This window comes from Canis lupus, chromosome 14 (genome assembly GCF_048164855.1).
Source record: "Canis lupus baileyi chromosome 14, mCanLup2.hap1, whole genome shotgun sequence".
Lineage (NCBI taxonomy): Eukaryota > Metazoa > Chordata > Mammalia > Carnivora > Canidae > Canis > Canis lupus.
In genome coordinates this window covers 4,218,046-4,243,331 of record NC_132851.1, presented here as the reverse complement: position 1 = coordinate 4,243,331, position 25,286 = coordinate 4,218,046, and the positions used below count along the sequence as shown (strand labels likewise).

The window sequence follows — 25,286 nt, the reverse complement described above, 5'->3', positions numbered from 1 at the left end:
GGTAGGCAGCCGATGTGTCCACTACAGTGGCAGTAGGCTTCTGAGGATAGAAAAATATATATAGTTGGTTTTAGATCAAAATAGTACATTAAGTTCATGTTTCAGTACATGGCAATAATTGATCAAACATAAAAAGAGGGAACCAGGAAGATGTAGTCAGAACAATAAATAAACATCTCTATAGAGTAGAAGCACAGTGTGGTGAGTGGAGCTGCAGCTAGCTGTTCTGGAAGTGGATAGTGGCGGGCAAATATTTGGCTTCTGCTGGGTGGTGAGGATTAAAAGTGCTCCACAGACAGGAGTGGAGTAAGGTTATGGCTTAAAGTCAAGGCTTTGGGTAAAGATTCCCTAAGCATGAAAGGAGTCTAAATAAAACTGTTCTTGACTGCTGCTGGAATCAGAGGGCTTAAAGAAGCTGGACCTAGCAAGGCAGAAGGACATGACAGTCTTAACAGCCAGGAACTGAACCAGACTTTGGCTCAGTGATTAAATCTGTAATAGCCCACTATTACTGAGAGACAGAAGTTCAACTTACCTTGTATAAGACCTGGCTCTGAACTACATTCCCAGGTGGCAGGTTGGATGGAGGCAGCTATCCGAAGGAGTCAGCATGGGGGAGAAGGAATGGAGAACAAAACAAACAAATAAACCTTTCTCTCAAAATAAGCTTGCTGCACAAATTCCAAAAGGAATAAAGATGCTAAGTGCTGAGACCTCATCCAGTAATATTAGCACTGGCACACAAATTCAGTCCTGAAGTAAACAATTTTAGAGCACCATCCAGCAAAGACTTTTAATTAAGTGTCTATATGCTCAAAGAGAAAAAGGACTCACATTTATTAAAAATGAATAGTAAATTATGAAACAAAAAGGAACAACAGGTGAATGTGAAGAATTAATTAGAACTCTTAGGAATGAAAACTTAGAGTATGAGTTTTTTGTTTTTTGTTTTTTTTTTTTTTAAGTGTAGTAAACGTTTAGGCTCAAACCAGCCTGAGCATAAGTGAACTAGAAGATGGTGCTAAAACTGCACCTAGAATGTAGCACAGAAAAACCTTTTTTGTTTGTTTGTTTTTTAAGAAAAGGATAAATTGATCATTGAGTTTCCAACATCTATCTAAAAGGAAGGTATTGGTTGAAAAGCACTTTTTGAAGAGAATTTGCCAGAATTCAAGAAAGGCATGAGTCCTTGGAATTCAGAATGTATTTGTAATCTAAGCTGGATAAATAAATCCTCCTAAATAGAGAATCCCAGTAAAACTGTAGTACAGTAAGGATAAAGTGAAACATTTTAAACCAGACAAGGAAGAATACATTCCTACGCAAGAACAACAACCAAACTGAGGCAGTAATAGATGCCTAGAATCATCAGCGAGAGCTTCAAGGTAGTGAGGGAAAGTAACTGACCGCTTTAATAACCTCATGATCACCTGAATTAAGAATAAAGTCAAGTTAAACCAAATTTGTGAAGACTGAAAAGAGGGTACTTCTCATAGATCCTCACTAAAAGAAGTGGAGAGTGAACTTCAGAAGAGTGAATCCAGAGGGAGGCAGTGGGATTTTTTGAAAAAGAATGATCTGATTGATAAAAAGTTGACAAATTTAACCTTTTGGGGGGGGGGGGGGTTGGGAGAGGTTTTTTTAAACATAAAGCTAAAACTTTGCAATCATGGAGTGGTCTATGGTGGTTAAAGTATATTCTGGTCATTGTGTTCAGAATAAAATTCTAGATATTTTTAGACTTCAAGAAACATTATTAACCTGTATGTCAAAATTTTTAAATAACTGGTTGAAGAAAAGAAATATATTCAGTGGTTTCTAAGAGAATATGGGGGGGGGATAATAATGCAAGAGATGGTAGGAAAGAAGCAATTTTTTTTAAAAGATGATAAACAGAAAGCATACAAAATAGGTGGAAATCAGTTCAAACAGGTTAGAAATCATAAAAAATATAAGTTGGTTAAATTCACCTATGGGGAAAAAAATCTTTAAAAAACAATCTAGTTTCCTGTTTACCAGACATACACCAAAAACAAAACTATACATAAAGGTTGACATAAGAAAATAATCCTCCCAAAGTTATAACCATAGAAAGCTGATGTAATAATGTTAATATCATTAATATCAAATGTTGAAGAAACATTAAAAGGAATAAAGCACACTAAAAAAAACAAAACAAACAAACAAACAAACCAATCTTCCAGGAAGATAGAGCAGTGATGCATGTAATTAAACATAGTCTCAAAATGTAACCCCAGATTAGATGGGATTACAGAAAGAATTGATAAATCCATTGTCATGGGGAAAAATTGTAACACTACTTTCAGAAACCAGTATATCAGATAGAAAAAATTGGAAAAAGAAAAAATTGGAAAAATATAGAATATTTCCATAACTACATTAACAAGATTGATAAAATGTATGTATATCAAGAGTAGAATCCTGTCTTCAACCAATACTTCATACATTCTTTTTAGTTACACATGGCACATTAACCAAAAGAAAAGTCTTATAAATTTTAATAAATTCTTACCCCAAAGACCATTTTCTTTTACCACAATGCAAATAAATTAGAAATTAACAAAAAGGTTTTCAAATCCCACGCTTGAATATTTTTTTTTTAAATAGAGAGACACACAGAGAGAGGCAGAGACATAGGTAGAGGGAGAAGCAAGCTCCCTGAGGGGAGCCTGATGCAGGACTCAATCCCAGGATCCCAAGATCACAACCTGAGCCAAAGGTACATCCTCAACCACTGAGTCACCCAGGTGCCCCCCATGTTTGAGTATTTAAAGTGCATTTCTATATAATTAATAGGTTTAAAGAGGATGTCACAGAAATTATATAATATTTAAACAACAATATGAAAACCAATGGGGTCCAGTTGCCAGTTGACAATTAAATGTAAATGTATAGATTTTTTTTTTAATTTAGAGATATAAGTACATTTTTTAAAAGATAGATTAAAGGTGAGTAAAGGAGAGGTGCCTGTGTGGCTCAGTGGCTGTCTTTGGCTCACATCATGATCCCAGGGTCCTGGAAGAAGGAGAGAGAACCCTCAAGCAGACTCCTCACTGAGTGTGGAGCCAGAGTGAAAAAAACTTTTTAAGTATTTATGTCTTGGGACATACCAAGGGAATTATATGAAGATCCAGGTAGCTAAAAACATAAGATCCTTAGTCACTAACCACTTTTTCTCATTGGTCACAATGACCTGGTAGGTCTCTGAGCATAAAATAGTTACTTGGAAAACTGGTAAGAGGGATTTGCCAGCCCTATTCCCATTTCTAAAAAATTCCCTAGAACTCTGAGTACATAGGCTCAAATTGAGCCAACTCTTAGATCTGCCATTTTAACAGGAGAGGTTTGTAGGGGCCACGTTTCAGTTGGAAAGAAGATTGCCATACTTATTGTCCTTTAACTCCATTACTGTTCATAGACAAAGCTATCAGGACTGCCAATTCAGCTCTGCCTTAGAACACTGGTGTTTCCCACTTTGTGCCCCACATCTTAGGTTCCTAAGTGGCAGCATGAGGAAAGCTCAAGTCAAAATATACAGCTTTTCCCTGTAATCCTTATTTTTATCCTCCTAAAATGGACTAAGAAATTTAGGGTAAAAAAATCGCTATTTCTCTTTCCTTGAACGTAGAGTCATTTCTAAGTATGTCAATCTCTATTTTCTTTTCTCTGGATATCAGAAGATGCCTCCCCAGTCCAAAGGGGGGGGGGGCGCAGGAAAGGAAACAGTCTCCCTTTAAAGTCTCAGACCATCCTTTACTCCCTTCCTACCAAAGGGCTTATCCTTAATTCTTACTTCCAGTAGGGAAAAAGAGGAAATGTCTCCAATGGTGGTCCTTCTGTAGCTATATATAACCATGCCATTTTTAGAGGCTGTTTTGTTAAATTCATTCTTTAGTCCTCTGTTTAGTTGTTTTTTTTTTTTTTTTTTTTTTTTCATGGTATGTCCTTATTTAGGCCCCTAGAGGTTGGAATGTGTGAGGTAGGATGTGGGTCTAATAATGATGTTTCAGGAATTCTTGAATTTTAAGGGTCTACATAGGCCATCACTGTAAGCAATGTGGAGCTCTAGACCACAGTGATTCACATAGCTTCACATGCAATCAGAGCACATCTCAAGTCTACTAGATCCTCTGCAGGCTTGTTTAGCCTAGGGAGGGCCCTTGTCCACCCTATGTCACTAGAATGGATGTTCTGCGTGAAGGATGCAGTACATGCTAACACTCATCTGGTGCACAATTTAAAGCATTAGATGGGGACAGATTACAATAGAATTGTGACAGACTTATGTTGAAGATGATGTATGGTGAATCATGAATGGAGCTAGAATCTTGGGGGTAAGGGGTAGTTTGCTTGTAAAATAGCATGTAAAGTTACAGCTTTTTTGGTTCTCACTATCCTTTTTTTTTTCTTTTTTAAATTGTATTTATTTATTCATGAGAGAGAGGCAGAGACACAGGCAGAGTGGGAAGCAGACTCCCTGTGGGGAGCCTAATGTGGGACTGGATCCTAGGACCCCAGGATCACACCCTGACTGAAGGCAGATGCTCAACCACTGAGCCACCCAGGCACCCCTCTCAGTATCTTTATATGTAAGATAAGGAGATTGGGTTGGATGATCCTGAATGGCCCTCCTGGCTGTATAAACTTCATGGAAGTGTTCCAGTTTCTCCTAGAACAGAGTCTTGTGCCTTCAGACTATTTGAGGTGAATCTGGTTTACATTTTCTGAACTATTTAGAAAATGAGGAATAATTTACAAATATTATAGTTCCTCTATTTTTAAATAACACCAAATAAGTAGGGATGTCATTTTTTTTGAGGGGGGGAGAGGCATAGGGAGAGGGAGATGGAGGAAGAGAATCTCCATTTCACAACCCTGAAATCATGACCTGAGCCGAAATCAAGAGTCCGATGCTTAACTCAGCACCCAGGTGCCCCCAGGAATGTCTTTTTTTTAGCACTTTAATTTTGTATAAATGAAGTCTGCTAAGGTGGGTTTAATGAGATTTGGATTTCCAGATAATCCTGGAATCATATTTATGCCATTAATTTGCTTGGTAAATTTTTTTTGAACTGAGGTGTAATTGGCATACAACATTATGTTAGGTAAACTTTTTTTTTTTTTAAGGAAAAGTGAGTTTCATCTCAACTCTGAATTTTCACTGATTATAAAAATTATTGAGAATTATAATAATAAGTAAGTGTAAGGTAAAATAAAGAGAAGAGGGAGTGCCTGGCTAGTCAGTAGATCATGGGACTGTTGTTACCAGGATAGTGAGTTCAAGCCCCACATTGAGTGTGAAGGTTATACACATACATACACACATACATAAACAAACTTTAAAAACAAAAACAAAACAAATCTCAAAGGCGCTCCCTCCTTTTGCTCTATTCTTGTCCTAGATGGTAAAGTTGCACTTGAAGCCCAGGTAGGCCACAAGGTGGCACCATTAGGTCATCAATAAAGTACTGCTGTTTTAAAAAAAAAAAAAATTTTTTTAAATCACTATTACAAAAATAATCCATGCTCATGAAAGACTTCAGATTGACCTTCCAATGCTTATTTATTATATAATTACAAACTATAAACTGAAGACTTCCTGTGGGGGAAAGTCCCCTGCTAAGAATTTTAAACATGTTAAAATTACATTGTAAAGATTTTGGAAAATACTGAAAAATATTAGAATAAAGTAAAATATCCATGATTCCAGTAATCCATTTGTGAACAATTAATTTTTATTTTAAGCCAATATTTTTCCAAAAGTTGAATTGAACTAAATTTCAATAATGCAAAAATATAAGTAGTACAAACATTGGAGGAAGTATATGTCAGAAATCCTTGGTTGGGGTTATTTGATTTTCTGATGGAGAAAGTAAAATTTAGACAAGTGTTTTCTCACTATCCCAAGGAGTAAGAAATACTTGAGAATAATGAGTCCAGGAATTTAGTCACTTTCAATAAAGTAGAAAATATTTCCAAATATTTTATTGTTGTTTTCTCACACTTAAAAAAAGACCACTTTGAGAAGATTGCAAAGAGTTAATTCAGAATATATGGCTGAATGTTTCCTGTAACCATGTGACTGATGTTTCCGGTAAAGTAAGAAACATTTCCAGATATTTGTTGTTTTTTTTCCTGCAGTTTGAAAATTTTACTCTGGTTGAAATGATTATAAGGAGTTAATTTGGAGTGTGTGGGTAGACTAATGTTTCCCTTTATGTAATCTTTGATGAAAAGTTTCCTAAACTAATTCATTATATGAAAAAGAATCTTAACAAACCAAAGTTAGCGCCATCCTTTTTTTTTTTTTTTCCTATAATATGAGGATAATGATAATGCTTAACCTTATAGGGGTTTATAAGAGGATTACATCAGCCATTCCAGGAAAACCACATAAATAGTGCCTGGAATATAATAACTTAATAAATGTTAAATATTATGTATCCCATGTTGCTAAGCAGTTGTTGCATAGTAATAGCAGACATAAATAAATCCTTGTTTCTTTTTCCACTAAGCTTTGTTTCCTGAGGACATCTGCTAAGTAATACTTGATTAGCCCACTTTCAATATTATATGAACTTAAACATATTGAACTGGCCTTTAGTGGCATTTTGTAATTCATACATTTCAAATTAACCTCACCTTTATTGCTTTAATAAAGTTGTAATTATGAAATAATTGATAACATATCATTGAAGAAATCACAAAATTAAGAATTTTAAACAAATCAGACTTGAAAATACCACAAAATTAGATATAAAGTAAAAATGTATCTGTAGTAGATCCAGATCTATCTAAAAATTACTTTTTGAACTTCTCTTAATTATTCTTGAGACTTGGAAGTAAAATTCAGAAGGTTCTACTTAAAAACTTCCTGCTTCACATGCTCTTCATGATTCTGGAATATCCTGAAAGGATAATATTTTCAATTTTTTAAATTTACTTGCGTACTTTCAAAAAGGGGGCTACCCTTTTTCTTTCTTAGGAACTCAAAATAAATATCCACATATTTTGGCTTTATTTTGGGCAGATATCTCAAAGGTTAAGAACTGAGATCCTAGCTGTATGATCTATGAGAATTTATTTCCCAGGGCCTTCCAAAACAATCTTCCAAAAAATGGGTATATAGGGATTCTTAAAGAGATTCTAATAAAAGTAAACTGTATAGTTTAAGATGAATGATACACCAGAATCTTTGAAGTTTTATTGTGAGCAAAGCAAGTGTTGTATTAGAATTGCTGTCAAAGTAAAATTATTTGTCCATAAAGAAATAAGACAAGGGGTACCTGGGTGGCTCAGTTGATTGAGCTTTCATCTTGGTTTCCACTCAAGTCAAGTCATAATCTCAGGATTCTGGGATTGAGCCCCATATGGGGCTCCAGGTTCAGCAGGGAATCCGCTGGAGATTCTCTCCTCTCCCTCTGTCCCTCCCCCCATGCACACAAGGGCTCATGCACACCCTCTCTCAAATAAATAAGTAAATCTTTAAAAAAAGGAGGGGGGGGACTACTTCCACATTATAGTGGGATCCATCTGTGTCGTATCTTTTAAATATATTGCCTGAAAATTAATTATGATAGATTTTGACCAAAAATGTTATTTTAAAACTCTCGTGGACTATGTTTTGTTTTGTTTTGTTTTTTTAAAGATTTATTTATTTTCTTGGGGGGGGGTAATGGAGGGTAGGGGGCAGAGAGAGGAGGAGACAAGCAGACTCCCCGCTGAGTGGAGAGCCCCAGGCAGGGCTCAGTCCCAGGACCTTGAGATCATGACCTGAGCCAAAACCAAGAATCTGTTGCTTAACCAACAGAGCCACGCAGGTGCCCCTCTTAGATTATAATTGACTTAAAATGTTAATGAATTTAAATTCATGTAATAAGAAAAATGCAAAGCAAATTTTTTTAATGTGCTAAGGAATTTAACAAGAAAACTTTGAAAAATTATAGAATATTATAGAATACAACCATTAAAAATTATTTTGAAAGACTGATAACATGGATGTTCATGATACAGTAAGTAAAAAGTTTAATATTTGTATTAATAGTATGAATTAAAAATACATTCATACAGAGAAAAAAAGCTGGAGGACTATAGCACCAAAATAGTAATAAGTTATTTTTAGTTGGTAGGATAATGGGTAACTTTTATTTTCTTCTCTTTGTTCCTATTTATTAATAAATTTACAATAAGTTATAGAATTAGTTGTAAAAAATATTATGTTAAAATCCTGTTAATAAGATGAATTTGAGTATATAATCCACAAAGAATTATTGGGTTCTCTCATGAATAGATTTCAAAAAAAAAAAATGTGCCAGGCAGTATATAATCTGCAAGGATACACAGACATCTCAGACCCATCTCTTGGCATTTTAGAGACAAGGTCTGGCAGGAATTTTCGCAAACAGTTATAAACAAGCAACCGAGCTTTGTATGAACCATTTCCTACTGATCATCTTGATAACTGTATAGAGGTGGCATGGCATATTAGAAATATTGTGAACTAAATTTGAAGCCCGCTCTGCCACTTAAAGCAGTGTGGCCTTAGGTTCATTAACTTCTCTGAGCCTTGATAATTTTTAGGAGACTTTATTAGAGAAATACGGTTATTGAAGATAAGCAGCCTGAAGAAATATTAATGTTTCGAAGGAATTAAATTGTGCAGAGCTAGATTTCTTTTAGATACAGCTTTTTTCTTTGCCTAATATCTGTAGATCTGTGCAGCACTTGGATTTTAAGAACATTAACTCTCAAGTGCTAGCAGTTAGTCCACATAATTGGACCTGCTGCTCCCAAAAGGCCTGATTACTATCATGATCAAGTACAGATTCCTTAATTTAGCATTCAAGATTTGACATCAAACTATCAAACCAATCTTTCAAGAATCTCTACTGCTCATTAACAGTTCTCCAGCGTGATCCTTCAGTAACCCTGCTTATAATGACTTCATTGGAAGTTCTTATTTTATGGTTCTTTGAGGTTATTTTTATATTTTAAAACAACTGTATCCTTTTAAAAGTTTAAGAATAACCACATGAGGTATAAGAATCCAGATTTGGGCTTCCATTTACTATATAGCACTCTCAGTTTTAATACTTCTCTGTGACATTAGAAAATGTAGGCAGTCTGATCTGATAATCTGTCTCTCCAGGTGTGCCATTTTTCCCTTGCATTTTGCTGAAGTGTGTTTGATCAAAGTTGCTATGCAGGCATGATGTCAGTCCACTTGAACCAAGAATTTAGCACTTAGTTTTACCTTTCCCATTGGCCTTTCAAAATGAAAAATAAATGAATACATTATGTATGGTTGGTAATATTCAATATAGAAGACCAATTTTTTTTTTTTTAAGATTTTATTTATTCATGAGAGACGGAGAGAGAGAGAGAGGTCAAGATACAGGCAGAGGAAGAAGCAGGCTCCATGCAAGGAGCCTGACTTGGGACTCTATCCCGGGTCTCCAGGATCATGCCCTGGGCTGAAGGCAGCACTAAACCGCTGCGCTAGTAGCGCAGGCTACTAGTAGGCTGCCCTAGTAGACCAATTTAAAGTTAGGTTTAATGAGTATATATTAAAATACAACAGGTTTTCTCCATTAGTTCTTAACCATCAAGGGGATACTATCTTAAAGTTATGTAGATATGACCCAATATTAACATAAAAGAAAAATATAAAAAAAAATATTAACTGGAACTTTCCATCAATCATGCTTCCACTAAAACCTTTTTATTGTTTTGTTATTCGGATTGAGACAAGTGCTGTGTGGTGTTAGGACCTCTCGTTCCTAACAAGGTGACTGCTTCATCCTAAAGGATGAGTGGCTTCATCCTCATGAAGTCTCAGGCAGTGCCACAGGGCATGGAGTGAGGAGTTTTAAATGCTAAGCTGTGCCAGCCCTTCAAGACATGACCCTCAGAGTCTTCCTTTTAACAGTCCCAGGGAATTGGCCTCCAAAATAGTCGCTGCGCCTCATGGACACTGTCCCTTAGGAACCAGGCAGGCTATGGTGAACAAGGAGAGGATTTTCTGGGACTCAACAGTTCCACAATTTGTGGATTTTCTTCTGTCAGGAACCAGTTCTCTTTTCCTTTCTTGGAGGTCTTTACTCCCCACTAGAGGTCACTCCATTGCTAGATGCTGCTCTGTTTACCAGGGGCTCAAAGCTCAATGTTCCATGCAGGCTATCTTCAGTACAGTAGAGAGCTGTCCCCCCCCAGAGCTGTGCCCATCCTCAGGAAGGTGTAACTATTGTTTTTTGAGTCTTTAAGTCACTCAACTAGTAAGTACCTGAACCAGGGTTCTGGCAGTCTAGCTCCAGATACATTCTGGGTGAGGTAGCCAAGCTCTTTTAACAACCTCTGACACTAGAAAAACTGCCTTTCTAGAGTATTATACACTCCTAAAAATAGTCCCTCAGGAAAATCAGACCACATTTTATCTTTTTCCTTCCTGTTTTTTCTACCTTGAAAAGCAGTCTTCACTATGTGAAGCTTTTATGTTCATTTACAGGGGAACAGACTCAGCCCTCTGTGAATCTTGAAAGATACTAGTTCAGTGTTCATACTCATACATTAGTGTTTATAACTCTGCTTGTGGAATGGTTCTTACTACACAGTACCTTTGGTAAATGCTCGGGGCCCTTATTAATGCATGGTCCAACAAACTCTTCTGTAAATAACTTCTCACTGTCCTGATTGCCTGAGCCACCCAGACAGGTGATCCCAAGGAAGATCTTTTTTTTTTTTTTTTTAATGGAAACATTAGGCATCTTCAGACTTGACTGTCTTTTAGTCCAAATCTTTAAGCCTCCATACCAGCAGTTGCACTCCTGGCCATTTGTCCTAGAGAAATGAAGATGTTTGTTCACTTAAAAATATGTACCAGAATGTTTTAGAAGCTTTAACATAACACCCCCAAACTGGAGACAACCAGATGTCCTTCAAAAGGTGAATGGCTTAACAAGCTGTGGTAGACCCATACCATACAATACTACTCAGCAATAGAAAAGAGTCATACTATTGATATACATAACAACCTGAATCTTCAGAGAATTACGTTGAGTGAAAAAAAGAAAACCAACCCCAAAAGGCTGCATACTGTATGGTTCCATTTATATAACATTCTTGAAATGACAGGTCTAGAAATGGAAGACAGGATTAGTGGTTTCCAGGAGATGAAGTGGGGTGGAGGTGGGAGGGAAGTAGGTGTGGCTGTAAAAGGGCAATATGAGAGAGCTTTGTGGTGATGGAAATGTTCTGTATCTTGACAATCAATGTCAGTATCCTAGTTGTGATACTCTAGTTTTGTAAGATATTAACATCAGGGGAAACTGGGTAAAAGTACACAGGATCTCTTTGTACTATTTCTTTCAACTTCATGTGAATCTCCAATTATCTCAAAAAGTTTAATTAAAAAATCTTTAGTCTTCTTCACCCCTTGAACCATACTTATGTGTTCTGAGTTACTTTCATAACTTCTTGAGAAGCTATTAATAGATTTCTAGTGATTAAGTTCTAATTTGGGTCTTTAGACGCTTTCTTGGCAGGTTTCAAGTATAACTAGGTCTAATGCATTTGTATAATATTAAGTTTGAAATCACATAAATAAATCTGTAATTTGATCAAATGTACTTTCATATGGGGCTTGTCATCAAAAGAGAATGGCAGGGATCCCTGGGTGGCGCAGTGGTTTAGCGCCTGCCTTTGGCCCAGGGCACAATCCTGGAGACCCGGGATTGAGTCCCACGTCGGGCTCCCGGTGCATGGAGCCTGCTTCTCCCTCTGCCTGTGTCTCTGCCTCTCTCTCTCTCTCTCTCTCTCTCTCTGTGACTATCATAAATAAATTAATTAATTAAAAAAAAAAGATTCAAAAGAGAATGGCAGAAGCATTATATTTCTTGTGAATTTTTTTAAGTTTTTATTTAAATTCCAGTTAGTTAACATACAGTATAATACTAATTTCAGGTGTACACTATAGTGATTCAGCAATTCCATCCAACACCCAGTGCTTATCACAAGTGCACTCCTTAATCCTCATCACCTGTGTAATCCATTCCCCCAACAACTGACCTTCTGGGAACCATCAGTTGAGGAACTATCTTACGAATTTAACAGGTCATTTGAAAAGGTAACTATGTAATCTATAATTCTATCTCCAAATGAGAAGCAAAGCTTGTCCTTTTCATAATGTGAACTGTACTCTCTTCAGAGTAACACTTGCACCATTTTAAGATTGAAAATCATATATCAGAGGTAGGCCTTAGTTATGGAGATTCAACCCCAAGTGGTCAGTATAAAGGTACTATGCTTTGGGTGAACTAAGAATATTTATGCAAGGAAATGGATTAAGTGGCTCAGTAATTTGAAGTGTGTCTAAATTGGTACATATAATTTGTCAGCCCTCATCTTCCAGTTTAGCACTGATAACCCTTATGATTCAACTTGACTTACATATTTAAATGGAGCCTCATAAAATAACATTATTTCCCATACAAGGTTTTTTAAAAAGGGATTTGATAATATTGAGCATGAATGACCAGTAAAAGTTTAACCTAAATCTCATCCTGAGCTACAAATTCAGGTTGTAATCTTTATATCCTACCACTTCACATAGTATCTGTCACATTTTGAGCACATAGTAACTGTTTTATGAATTAATACTGATTTTTTTGGTGGTCCCCTGCTGCCTGTGCATGACCCTACTTCCATGATTCCTCACAAGAAGAGTATGGTGGGGCAGACAAGGTCCTTGAGGTGTCTCTGAGTGCAGAGGGGAGTTTTGAAGGGGTCCCAGCAAGAGCATAAAGGTGGGGCAGCAGCACGTTTCAGGAGGAGCAAGACTGGCATGTGGAAAAGATGGCAAATAGACTTGAGCTGATTTTTCTTTCACATTGAAGAGCAAAAGGGGCAGAAGAACAGTCTCATAAGGAGATTTAAGTTCTAGCATTCAAGATGGATTAGAAATACTTTTCCTTAAATGTATCCTGCTTGGTTTAAATATAAATATTGGTTGTTTTTACTTTTCCTCCCATGCAGATAGCATTTTAATTCTAAAAATGCTTTTGTGGGCTACTCTGAGACCTAGCCACCATTTATAATGTGAAAAGTATGCATTCTGAATCCCAGTCATTTAGAATCTATTTTCAGAGTCCAGTTTGTCTTCTACTGATGGCACATAATTTGATTCTTTTTCTTTTGTCTTTCTGACCATGCTTTCTTGTTTGTGGATAACAGAACCACTCCTTAGTTCTGTTCTCCCTTTTCACTGCCTCATTATTTGTCAGTTACTACTAGCCTCACAAATTGGTGCCTTACTCATAGATTTTCTGGAGAATATTCACAGGCCCCACCAGCTTCTCTATGTTTTAATAGAACAGCTAGACTTTCTTCATGTTACACCCTTGCTATAACTCAAGTTTCTTTTTACTATAGATCCTTGCCATCACATTTCTGGATATTCTGTTGAACCTACTTAAGAATTCAGAGAAACTGCTGGGTGACCACGGAAAGAAAGATCTAATCTTCACGCTTACGTGAGTATTTTTCTACTTTCAACTTCCTCACACTATGTGAAAGCTTAGATGCTTTGTTTTATGGCACATTCAGTTCTGTGATCAAGATAAAAATGTTATCTATCATTGGCCTTATTAAATTTTAATGTAAAGTTAGTTTCTCAAGGACACAATGAAAATCACAAAATACACCACACTTATTCTCACTTAAAAAAATAAATAAGCAAGAAAGGCGTTTTTTTCTTCCACTGAGCCAACATTCAGAAGAATCCCAAATCCTCAAACCACAAGAATTCTTTCTGTGTTAGAACCAAAACTATCAAGTAGCTTGTTTTTCATTATCTATTCTTAAGAGAATTTAACAAAACATGTTATCTCTTGAAAAACACTTGATATGTGGCATTTTATTTTTTAAAATGCTTCTGATAACTTTGTCCTTTTTTAAATGACTGAATTCTGTGACTACTGTAGGGGAAAATTGGGAGGTTACCCTCGAAAGAGAATTCTTAACTATTTTAATGAGTAATTTCTCCTCAATGGGTTAATTTCTTTAAAAAGCATTATATAGTGTCATAATCTGAAGTCTTTTATCTTGATCTCTGTAATTCTTAATCATTAGCAGATTTCCCAATTTTGGAATTATCCTTAATAACTCCTTCTCACCCATTATATGCAGCATGTCATTAAGTTACGCTAATTCTATCTTCTTTGTCCCTCTCCAGTTTACTCCCTTCTCTCTGCCACTGCTTTAGATCAGACTGTCATCATTTCTTGCCTGGATTTCAACAGTGACCTCCATCTCCCAGTCTCTAGCCTTGACCCACTCTAATCTAACCTTTCCCTATTGCCGACAGAGTAATCTTTCTGAAAGACTAACCTAATAAGACCATGCCATTTCCTTGGCTTGACATCTTTCAGTGTCTCCTTACTAAAATTCAGTATAATAACCCTTATCATAGAGTTGTTAGGAAGATTAAGTAAAAGTCATTTGGTGCCCTGGGTGCGATGCCGGTCTTAGAACAGGCCTAGTGTGTGTTAATGTTTCTCCTTTGCACAGAGAACCCTTGGAGGCAGCAGAGCTCTCATGGAAAGTAGCCCACCTCTAGAGGGCCTGTGGCTCTGCTGGGAAAACCAGGCTAAAAGGAGTGGTGGCCAAGAATCTCACCAAACTCCATAGCCATGCTTTCCTGAATCCCCTTGAGGTTAGACACAAGAATAGATTAGTCTAACATCCGGTTCCATCAGTGTTCCAGAAAGAAAGGCTTTGTTGACAGATTACAAGCCAACCCTGTCTGTGACTCAGCTTTTGTAACTGTAGAGTCAGGGAGTCATCTCTATAAACATATTGGTCTCTGCTTTTGTGTTTTCTTCTTTTGGTTTGTTTTCTCTTCAGTTTTTTAGGTTTGTTTTGCAGGCTTTAATTTTTCCTTAAATGGACCAAGAGGGTGTCAGGGAGACATACACACAAACCAAGAGACTGCTGGGGCAGGGAGGAATCAGAGAAAGAGGTATGGACACTGGTGAAGCTAGGTTACTCAGATGTATGAAATTTGGAGTGGGCACATTTCAGATTGCTGCCTTTGTGCTGCCTCTGTATTCCCAGACAGACCTGTTTTTCTTCATGTCTCCGGCTTTAGACAATGGGGGTTTGGCAAAATCTGATATTTAGATAATCACAGAATAGCAGAATAGAATCAATACTGTAAAGAAGACAGTCTGAGTTGATTTCATGGTATTTCCAATTTTAAAATTCAGTTTGTTGCTTTTCTTAGCTTTTCTCTATGAAAATTGGAAGTTTGTGCTATAGACAGAACATTCAGCAGGTCTTTATTGAATATGAATTAAGTTATTTCATTGTTTTTTTCATGCTGATTTAGTTAACTTTTGACCATGTAGAATATCTCAAATATAATGAAAGGCAAATATGTGAAAAATATGCTTTGTTTTGAGTTAGAATCTCTACCAGCAATAGCATGTGTTTGAAATTTAAGGATCATGTTCTATATGTCTTCTGATAATGCAGTAAACTTAAACTTAAGCAATTATATCTTGCTTACCATTAACGATCTCTCTTAATCTTTTTACATAATGAAAAGCAAAATAGAGCTTTATAGTAATTTAATTGCAATTTTGATCAAGCAGATATGAAGAAAATAAGACATTGTAATGGGAAATAAAATACAATTGATAACTTTGTTGTTTCTTTTTGGTGAGGTAATTTATTAGAGGCAGGAGGCTAAGAAGGAAGAGAAATAGTGCTTCTCTAAATGACTTCATTGTGGTGATTTAGTTTGGCTTTCCCAAATCTCACTCACCTTATGCTTCATTACAGGCATATTCCATCCACTTCACCAGAATAATGTCCTACGTTTTTGTAAATGATTCGTCTCAGACTAATGTGCCCTTGCTACAAGCCTGTATTGATGGAGACTTTAACTATTCCAAGCGGCTTTTGGAAAGCGGCTTTGACCCAAATATTCGTGACAGCAGGGGCAGAACAGGCCTTCACCTCGCAGCAGCCAGAGGGAATGTAGACATCTGCCAGCTGTTGCATAAATTTGGTGCTGATCTTCTGGCCACAGATTATCAAGGAAACACAGCTCTCCATCTCTGTGGCCACGTGGATACTATTCAATTCTTAGTTTCCAATGGACTCAAAATTGATATTTGGTAAGTTCTCTGTGGTTTCTGAAGTCTAGTCATTTCCTCACATTAGTTTGTCAACCAGTGGTCCAATCTGAGTCGATCAATTCTGCTTTCTCATTGATCAGCTGCAGTGACAAGTTCAACAAGGAATGGAGGACAAGGTAATCTCATTAGAGGAGTGAGGAAACAAGAGGCTGACTTCTAGATTTATGCTGAAGCAGCACAAGTTTTTCTATGAAGACAGTGGTGAAGTTCTGCTACTAATTAATCATGTATTGTCAGACAAGGGAAAAAGAGGAAAGGAACTAACATTTTTTTGAAAATCTGTGCTGTGTTTACTTACATTCGCTCATTTAATCCTTAGAATGAATAGCTCTTGAGGTTGGTGTTATCTTCATTTTACAGATGTAGTAGTTGAGACAAGGGTTTAAACAAAGAGGCCACACAGCTGGAATTTGAACCTCATTCTGTCTGATTCCAAATTGTTAGTCTTCTATCATGTAATATACCATGCTAGCTTCGTAACCTCTCTGGGTCTCAGAGTCCTTTTTATAGTGAGTAGTTTCAAGAAGTAGTGTTTTAGTGATACCTTGTCTCTAGAGTGGAAAAGGTTTCAGACCATCTTTAAAACTGAGCTTGACCTTTAAACTGCACTTATATGTTGCCTTGATTATTGGTTCTATACTATACCTAAATCTGAAAAAGACGGCAGATGTAATGGATAGATGTGGTGGGAATTGGCTATGGGACTCACTGCTGTTTGGCTATCTTCTCTTATTAGTGTTAAATAGCTAGGTGAATCAAAGTAGCTTATTTAGTTGCTTTGGGCTTTTATTTATTTTTAATCCTTAAAAATATGTATGCTCTATTGCCATAAAATGTAAATGTCAGATAAGAATGAATCTAGAATCTAGAATTTTCCAATTTTTAAGAAATTGCCCTCTTTTTCTTTTATTTATTCTCAGCTATTTACTCTTTTGCCTCTGTGTTTTCTTTCCTTTTTCCCTATAAGGAAAAAAATAGGTTAATTCAGAATTCAAGTTCCAATTCAGTCATTGGTTCTGCTCTGGGCTTTGAGTCAATTCAGCCCATGCCTTTATCACTGAGATCTACACAAATGGGTACTAACAATATAATCCAGGTGTATAATGACCTCTTTATATTTATGAACTTTTTTAGCAACCATCAAGGTGCTACACCCTTGGTTCTGGCAAAGCGCAGAGGAGTGAATAAAGATGTCATCCGATTGCTAGAATCTTTGGAAGAACAGGAGGTGAAAGGATTTAACAGAGGAGCTCACTCAAAACTGGAGACCATGCAGACAGCTGAGAGTGAAAGGTACTTAACAATTTAATTTTTTAAGGGGCAAGTCACTTTAAGTCCTTGGATCTTTTATGACAACTCTGTGAGCTTTCTATTTATTTGCTTTCAAGTACGGAGCTTTGATACACTTTCTTTGAACTTTATATAGGCCCGTATGGCTCCAGATTACAATTGAGAGGCTATTAACAGAAAGTACTACGTGCCCACATGCATGTACTGTTCTGTCTTCCCTTGTGCAAGGAAGCCTGCAGTATTGTCAGCACCAGGGACAAGAGGTGGTTAAGAGCTGAATATGAGGGAAGGACACAAAAGTTTGAGAATTTTAAGTGCAGGTCACAAACAGAATGGACTTCAGAAAAGGAGAAAGATAAGTAAGGCTAGGAACTTGGACAACATTAGAAGACCAGAAAGGCCATTTGAAAGGCAGGCAAGTGGAGTGCTGGGGAAAAGTAAAACAAGAAGAGAAATGAAGACTAAACACACAGTTCAGTAATGTGAAAGTGAAAGTAACTTTCCCATGAGTTGGAACAAATGACATTTGGGCTCCTATCAGTAACTGAAGCTAAGATGTAGCAATGGATAGGGCCTTCAGTATCTCATTTCTCATGTAGGAGCAGTTTACAACACAGTTCAGGGAGCTCTGAAAAGGTGACAAACTGTCTTTCCTCCTGGCCCCACTGGCTCACCAGGTCAAGTGCATAGGTCAGACTGAGTTGTGCTAGCATGGAGTCTGTTGGCTGCCATGGAGTTTCAGCCTTCCACAAACTACAAGGTAGGAAGGATGATCAACCTACTATTGTTTCCTCTCAAAATTTTCAGTGGAATATATTTCAAGGGCCTTCATCAGCTGTTGACCCAGGAGCTTGACTGATCAGGACTTAGAAATAAGATCATATAGTCCATTCCGACTGTTGGGATCCTGGTTTCTGTGAGCTCTAATTGAAATCCTCTCTATTTTTTATAGTTGACCCTTAATTTGATTCCATTGTACCAGTGATTGCTTTCCTTCCTCTTCATGTGCTGGCTGGCGTACTCTTTGGGAACCGTGAACTCCACTCTCACACTTAGGACTGTCTGTTTAGATACTTTCAAGAACTTACTACTGTCCAAAGAAATTAGAGTTTTACTTGTAGAACAGTGCATGCTGCTTGTGACGTATGATTGAGAGCTGACAAGTAGATAAAATAATCAAGATGTCTAAGATACATTGACAAGCCCCTTGCTGTCATCCATGTACTCTGGATTGACAGATGCCAGAAGCAATATGACAGCATTGAGTTTTCTATTATTTGTAAAAGATCATATTCTTCCAAGACTACTTGAAATTTATTTTCATGAATACTTTAAGCTTCTTTATCATGAAAAACGTCCAAGAACGTGTTTTTGCTTAGTATGTTTTTAGCACCTCTCTTGCTATATTTTGTTAATAGCCAGTTTCTTGGCACCTCCTTATCAGAAATATACTTTTAACTTTCTTTTGCCTAGGTTGTGATTAGTTACTAAGCAATAGAAATAGTCATCTGAGCTGCTCTATATGAAATATTTACTCCTGCTTCTTTCACAGATTTGTATTATTTATAGCATTGTGTAAATTCAGTTCTTAAAAAAATTGAACTACTAATACTCATACTACCTAGTTGCCGTATCTTACTCCTGCCGCTCAGTATCATGGTAGATATGTGGTGGTTGAAGTTTAAATTAAAAAACTTACAGACAACATCATTGGTCATTAGGCAAATGCAGAGCAAAGCCATAGCAAGTTACCACGTCATACCAGTAGAATGGCTATAATCAAAAAGATGGAGCAACAACAAGTATTGGGGAAGATGTGAAGAAACTGGAACCCTCATACATTGCTGGTGGGAACATAGAGTAGCTGCTTTGGAAAACAGTCTGGCAGTTCTCAAAAAGCTACACAGTTACTATATGACCCAATAATTCCACTTTAGGTATGTACCCAAGAAAATTGAAAACATGGGTTCATGCAAAAACTTGTACATGAATGTTCATGGAAGTATTATTTATAATAGCCCAAAGGTGGAAACTACCCAAAAGTCCATCACCTGATAAGTGGATAAACAAAATGTCATCTGTGCATCTAGTGGAATATTCCACCATAAAAAGGAATGAACTACTGATATGTGCTATGACATATATGTGCTATGGATGAGCTTTAAAAGCATGCTCCATAAAAGAAGCTGGTCAAAAAAGCCACATATTGTATAATTCTGTTTATACGAAATGTTCAGAATCAGCAAAAAGAAAGTAGATTAGTGTTTGCCAGGGGCTTGTGGAAGGGGCAATGGGAAGTGATGGCTAAAAGGTACAGAGTTTATTATAGATGTGATTAAAATGTTCTAAAATCAGTGGAGATGGTTGTATAACTTTGTCAATATAGAAACCACTGAATTGTACAACATGAATTTTATATGTGAATTATACTAATAGAAAAGAGGAATAAAGCTTAGTGGGATTGGCTAGCACGTGGCATTGTGGCAAAGCTATGTGATGATTAGCAGAACATAAAGCAAGTTTTGAGTATACTTAGTATTTTCTATCACCCTTAGGATTCTCTGAGATATAGCATAACTTAAGGTCCTATAAATCAAGATGATGAAAAATATTTTCCCACTCCCCCATATATCCTAAATTTAATTATTTTTAAATTTGTGGCTATAGCATGTCAAAGCAGTGTAGATGACACATGTACAAAAAAATATTGCACACACACATTATATATTTTAATATACAAAGAAAAGTTTGGATGTCAAGGAGAGTGCCGCATTAGGAAGCCCACTTCCTATGACTAGAGAAGACCTCTAATACCAGTAAATGCTGAAGGACCTCTGGTTAAGTGTCAAGAAGTAAAGTTAAGTTGTAGGTTAAATAAAAATGCTAGTTTTTGCATGGTGAACCAGACTGTAAGAGAGTGTTTTATTCTGTTTTTTATTGTTCTATGCCAGATGGTTGGAAGAATATGAAGAGAAGTGATTTAGGAAGGGTGGTAAATGACCTTTTATAAGCAATAGATAGTTGATGCATATGATTATGGTCATTGTGGCTTTCATCTAAATGAACCCGTTATTGGACCTGTGTGTTGTGACATAATTGTGGGTGCTAATCCCTCAGAGCTTTGAATTCATCAAAATGTGGCCTTCCAAATACCAAAGTCAGATATCGTGGTTTCTACTTGTAGGGGTCATATTTCTCGTTGATAGAGTTCTGAAAACCAGAATCAAGAATCATTGTTTTTATGGAACTTGTATTGCCTTATTTTCAACTAGATTCAGCCTTTATGCAGAAGCAAAATAAACTTATTTTGTATTTTTGTACAAGATATAACTACAACCAGCTGGAGGAAGCTATTAGGAAGAATTCCTAATGACTAGGCCTGTTCATATGTGCAACAGACTGAGCTAAGTGTCCATTTTTAGAGGATTACAGTTAAAAGAAGGAATTCCTTCATTGGTCAAGTAACTGAACTAAGTGAAAATTCCTTTAAACCTTAAGATTCACACACTGTATAAAAGTGAATCTAAAAATCTATTTTAGATTTACCCATTTTTGCTTATTTTCATCAATATGCATTCTCAAATTATGAATCTTTGTTTCAAATTCTTCTAAATTTAAAGTAACCAAAATTTGGTTACTTAGGTACTATGAGTTTGAAACCACTCATTTGACCTACAGTCAAGACTTCTGCTTCAGACTTTTTCATTAGAAGAGGATGTTTAACTCTGACTCTGCTGGATATAAACCAAGAAACATAATCATCAGGGCTGAATTTATAGTTGAAAGTAGATTGTCCAGATACACACAGATGCATACTTCAGTACGTGAATGTATGGGAGGGCACATAGATCAGTTTTCTTCTTATAAGTATGGCGGCTTGTCTTTTCTGAGTAAGTCTGTTGCTGTTGCATCTTTCTGAAATGGGTGGAATGTGTTGTTCATGCCCCTTTCCTTTTTCTCTGCTCCATTCACAGCGCCATGGAAAGCCATTCTCTCCTCAACCCCAACCTGCAGCAAGGGGAAGGAGTCCTGTCCAGCTTCCGAACCACATGGCAGGAGTTTGTCGAGGATCTGGGCTTCTGGAGGGTGTTGCTCTTGATCTTTGTCATCGCTTTGCTGTCTCTTGGCATTGCCTACTATGTGAGCGGGGTGCTCCCCTTCGTGGAGAACCAACCTGAACTGGTGCATTAAACAAGCTCATGGGGGTGAGGTCAATGCCTCTTTCCTGGCTTCTACTGTTTGCTCTGAGTTTCTCAAGTTTTCTCTTAGTGCAAGGCAGTGAGGGCTATATGTTTTTCTTTGTGCATTTTTATGTATTGAAATCCTTTTCAAACAACATGTTCATTTGAACTAACCACATATCATAGTCAAGTATACTTCATCCTAAAGCTACCTCTGACTCAGCCCAACTTGTTAGGAAAGCCTTCATAAAGCCTTGTTTGATGACAACGTGGAGGTAACTGAAGAATGATAGATAAAGGAAGAGATGAGGAGAGTCCTTACTATGGAAATTTTCCCCTAATGTGGGACCAACTAAAGTGAAGTGTTCAAAATGAGAAAGGTTTTCTTATATGATTTTACTTTTTGTTAGCTGGCCGGTTTTGGGTTTTGTTTATTTTTGCAAGAGCCCCTTTTTTCTTTTCCTTTTTCTTTTCTGGGAATAGGGGAAAGAATGAAACATGAAGCTTAAAACTTGAAGTGCTTTTTTCACGTCCTGTATAGCAAATCAATATTGTGGGAATCTGTTTGGTTGATTTTAATATTTTCGAGTCTAGTTACAAACCAAACAGAACTTTTGAAAATGAGCTATATTTTCTTCAAAAATGATTGATTTGATCTTGTATTTATTTGTTTATAGGATAATTTTGGTTTTCTTTTTTGTAAACTGCTTTGCCTGTTGTTAATATCTGTGAAAAAAGAACGAGTTCATTTTGTTCACTTTTCAGTTTCCCCTAGTGTTTATGTCAAAGGTCTCCTGTTCCTCAAAAATACAGTCAGAAAACTCTTTCTACTCAATAGTTATCAGGGAAAGATAATTCTGACATCTGTCATTGTCACTGTAATTCTGTAGTCTATTATTATAGTGAAAAATTCAGTTCTATAGGCTAGCTGTATTGTCACAATTGTATCACAGTTCATAATTATTTTACATGCAGCCCTGTTTAGAGGCCCTGTTAGAATTGTCATAACAGTCCCATCTGTGTCAGTAATTCTCTGATGCAAGAACGGATGGAGCATTTTTGAGGTAACAGTGCTGAGCACTACTGTACTGGGTGCCATAAACTCTTTACAAATGGTAATATTATGTAAATTGAAATCTGGTCCTGAAACTATATTGCAGCTTTCAACAGTGTGTTTGAAGGCCTCCTTTGTTAATGATTCTGTTATGTGTAAATCATATTCTTGAGTTTTTAAAAAGTATATGAAGAGTTGATAATTATTCATGGAGTATAGTCATAAAATCGTAGTGAAAGAACTAATGGTTTTATTTTTTAGAACAAAGTCATCTAAGCTACTGTTAATTGAATTGTTGCTAGAAGTAGAAACTATAGAATAGGATTGGCATTTCTGTGATTCTTGTTGCTTCTTGATATTTTCTCTTGTATTTATATATGTAGGATTGAGGCATTTTCTTTCATGTAGCTTTATCCTCTCTTAAAGAGCTGTTTAAAAATTCCTGATTTAACTGACTGCTTCAGGATCAGCTTACAGAGTCTTGTTTTTAGGATAGAAACAAAGTAAGTCATACTTGGTAAAACACAGCAAAATAAAAGACAGTGTTAGAATGGAGAACACTAGAACCCAAAATCAGTATATTCAGAATGAAAGCTTTGGAATTCGTTTCCTGTTTGTAAATCTAGATTGAGAAGCAGAATTGGTTAACATTTATGTAAAGATACTGCATTTTTTAAAGATTTTAAGTGCTGGTTTCTTTGTATTTTAATCTTTGCATTCAGCATTCAGTAATACTACCAATAAATGTATTTATAAGTCTCTTAATCACAACCCATTTTCTTAGTGTGTCATTATTCTCTTTCAGTTTAGGGCTCTTTTTAATAGGTTGCAATTGCCTGTTTAAAAAAAGTTTTTTTCAAACCTGATGTAACAGGTATATAGAATCTCACATATGTTTGCCTTGTAAGTGCTCTGAAACTAAATTGGGTGAATTGCTTGTGGATTCAAGAGTGATAATAACTACCATGATCAGGTACCTATTGCATATTTTACGTGACATGTCTCATCTCATGCCATAAGTAGGTACCCCAAGCCAAGCTATATTATCCCATTTTCTAAAGTGAGAAAACTGACACATGGGGGGTTGTTAACTGGTCCAAAGTCGACAGAGAAGACAGAATGGAACAGGGATTCCAAGCTGAAGCTGTATCCCCAAATACAAGTTTCTTTTTTTCATCTGCCCCACTGTCTGTCATGCCCTTGACAGTGGAGTCATCTAGAACCCTGCCTGCTGCCATCATAGCTATACGTTACTAAATTTTCCACCCACGTTCCTAAATATGTAACTTTTCCTCCTCGTGTTATGCACCATTTCCCACATCCTCTCAGTATTACCAACCTTTAAAATTAAAGGTCTAACTGGGGCATGTTCAGAAGACCTTCCCTGGTTAACCTTGACAGTCCACTGCTCTGCCTCTTATTTCCTCATCAGTTACCATACTTTTTTTTTTTTGTCTCTGATTACAAGCTTCACGAAAGCAGGAGCTTAACCCATGTTACTATCCTGTCTGTCCACAGTGCCTCCTGTGTTGTATAGAACTCTTTAATACACATGGTGACAGCATTACTTTTTCACCTGTAGCTATATTTTTTCTTTTCCCATGAAACAGCTTTTTACCTTTCACGTTTCTAACAGGCTGTGTGTGTGAACCATGTTGGTCATTCTTCCACAGTATGCCTGCCACTGACAGGAGAACCAGTCACGAATGCTGTAGCTCCTTCACATAAGAGCATGCAGGCTCGTTTACCACAGGTTAAAAAAAAAAAAAGCATAACTGGTATATACTTGATATAGAAGTCCAGGAACAATATTCACCTGTTACTGTTGTTTTGGTTCAGCTTTTTTTTTTTTTTTTCCCAACCAGCCCTTATTCTTTGTCTTATGAAGTTGTTCATGTATGTATTAAAGTGCTTTCAGCTGCTGGAAACCAAATCCAAATTGAAAATGGTTTAAACCATAGGAAATTACTGATTTATATAACTGGAAGTCTAGAGGTAGAGTAGACCCCAAGAGTGACAATCCAGATTTACCTCAGTTCTCCTGTGCTTCTGGCTCTGCCCTTCTGCTTGTTGACCTCATCCTCCAGCTGGTTCTGAGATGAGTTTAGCATTTCCAGGCCTCACATCCATTTGTAACCATGAAGAGAAAAAGAAACTCTTTCCTGTGTTTTTCTCTTAGGAAACTTCCTGCCAGGCCCCCAGCAACCTTCCTCTACATTTCATTGGCTGACATTATATCATGTTACCTATTCTCGTGCCAACCGAGGCCATGCCTGGACAGTGAAGCCTAGATTGATGAACCAGTTGTTGGTGGGGGTGGGAGTGACTGAATTCACTGATTGGCTTGGAGCAATGGTTTAGAAATGATTGGAGGTACTGCTGGCAATTAGTGGGCAGGGACCATAGAAGTTTTATGTCCTCCAGCACATACGAAGTTTTAGCACAACAAAGAATTGCTCCATATGTCACGATTCTTAAATGTTCTGTTGAACATTAAAAAAAAAACAAAAAAAAACACAAAACTTCGTTACCTGAGCCTTAAAC

General features: G+C 36.8%; 1 protein-coding gene and 1 long non-coding RNA gene across 4 annotated transcripts in view; one reads left to right on the top strand and one right to left on the bottom strand.

Annotated features, from left to right (window-relative positions):
• ANKRD46 (ankyrin repeat domain 46) overlaps positions 1-23,513 on the top strand; it is a 31,241-nt gene extending 7,728 nt beyond the window's left edge. For 2 of the 3 annotated variants that reach the window (XM_072774036.1, XM_072774037.1), the window contains exons 2-5: positions 13,447-13,547; positions 15,859-16,196; positions 17,352-17,510; positions 21,482-23,513. In XM_072774036.1, coding sequence (XP_072630137.1) covers positions 15,886-16,196; positions 17,352-17,510; positions 21,482-21,698 — 687 coding nt within the window. In that variant the 5' untranslated portion in view covers positions 13,447-13,547; positions 15,859-15,885 and the 3' untranslated portion in view covers positions 21,699-23,513. Of the gene's footprint in view, positions 1-13,446; positions 13,548-14,940; positions 15,035-15,858; positions 16,197-17,351; positions 17,511-21,481 lie in introns of all 3 variants that reach the window. The other variant, XM_072774038.1, reaches the window with a different exon arrangement.
• LOC140603623 (uncharacterized) lies at positions 9,721-25,005 on the bottom strand. Its single transcript, XR_012006539.1, has 2 exons — positions 24,774-25,005; positions 9,721-10,857 (listed from the first exon to the last, which is right to left on the bottom strand). It is a non-coding gene; the product is annotated as an uncharacterized lncRNA (long non-coding RNA).
• Between the last annotated feature and the right edge of the window lie 281 nt (positions 25,006-25,286).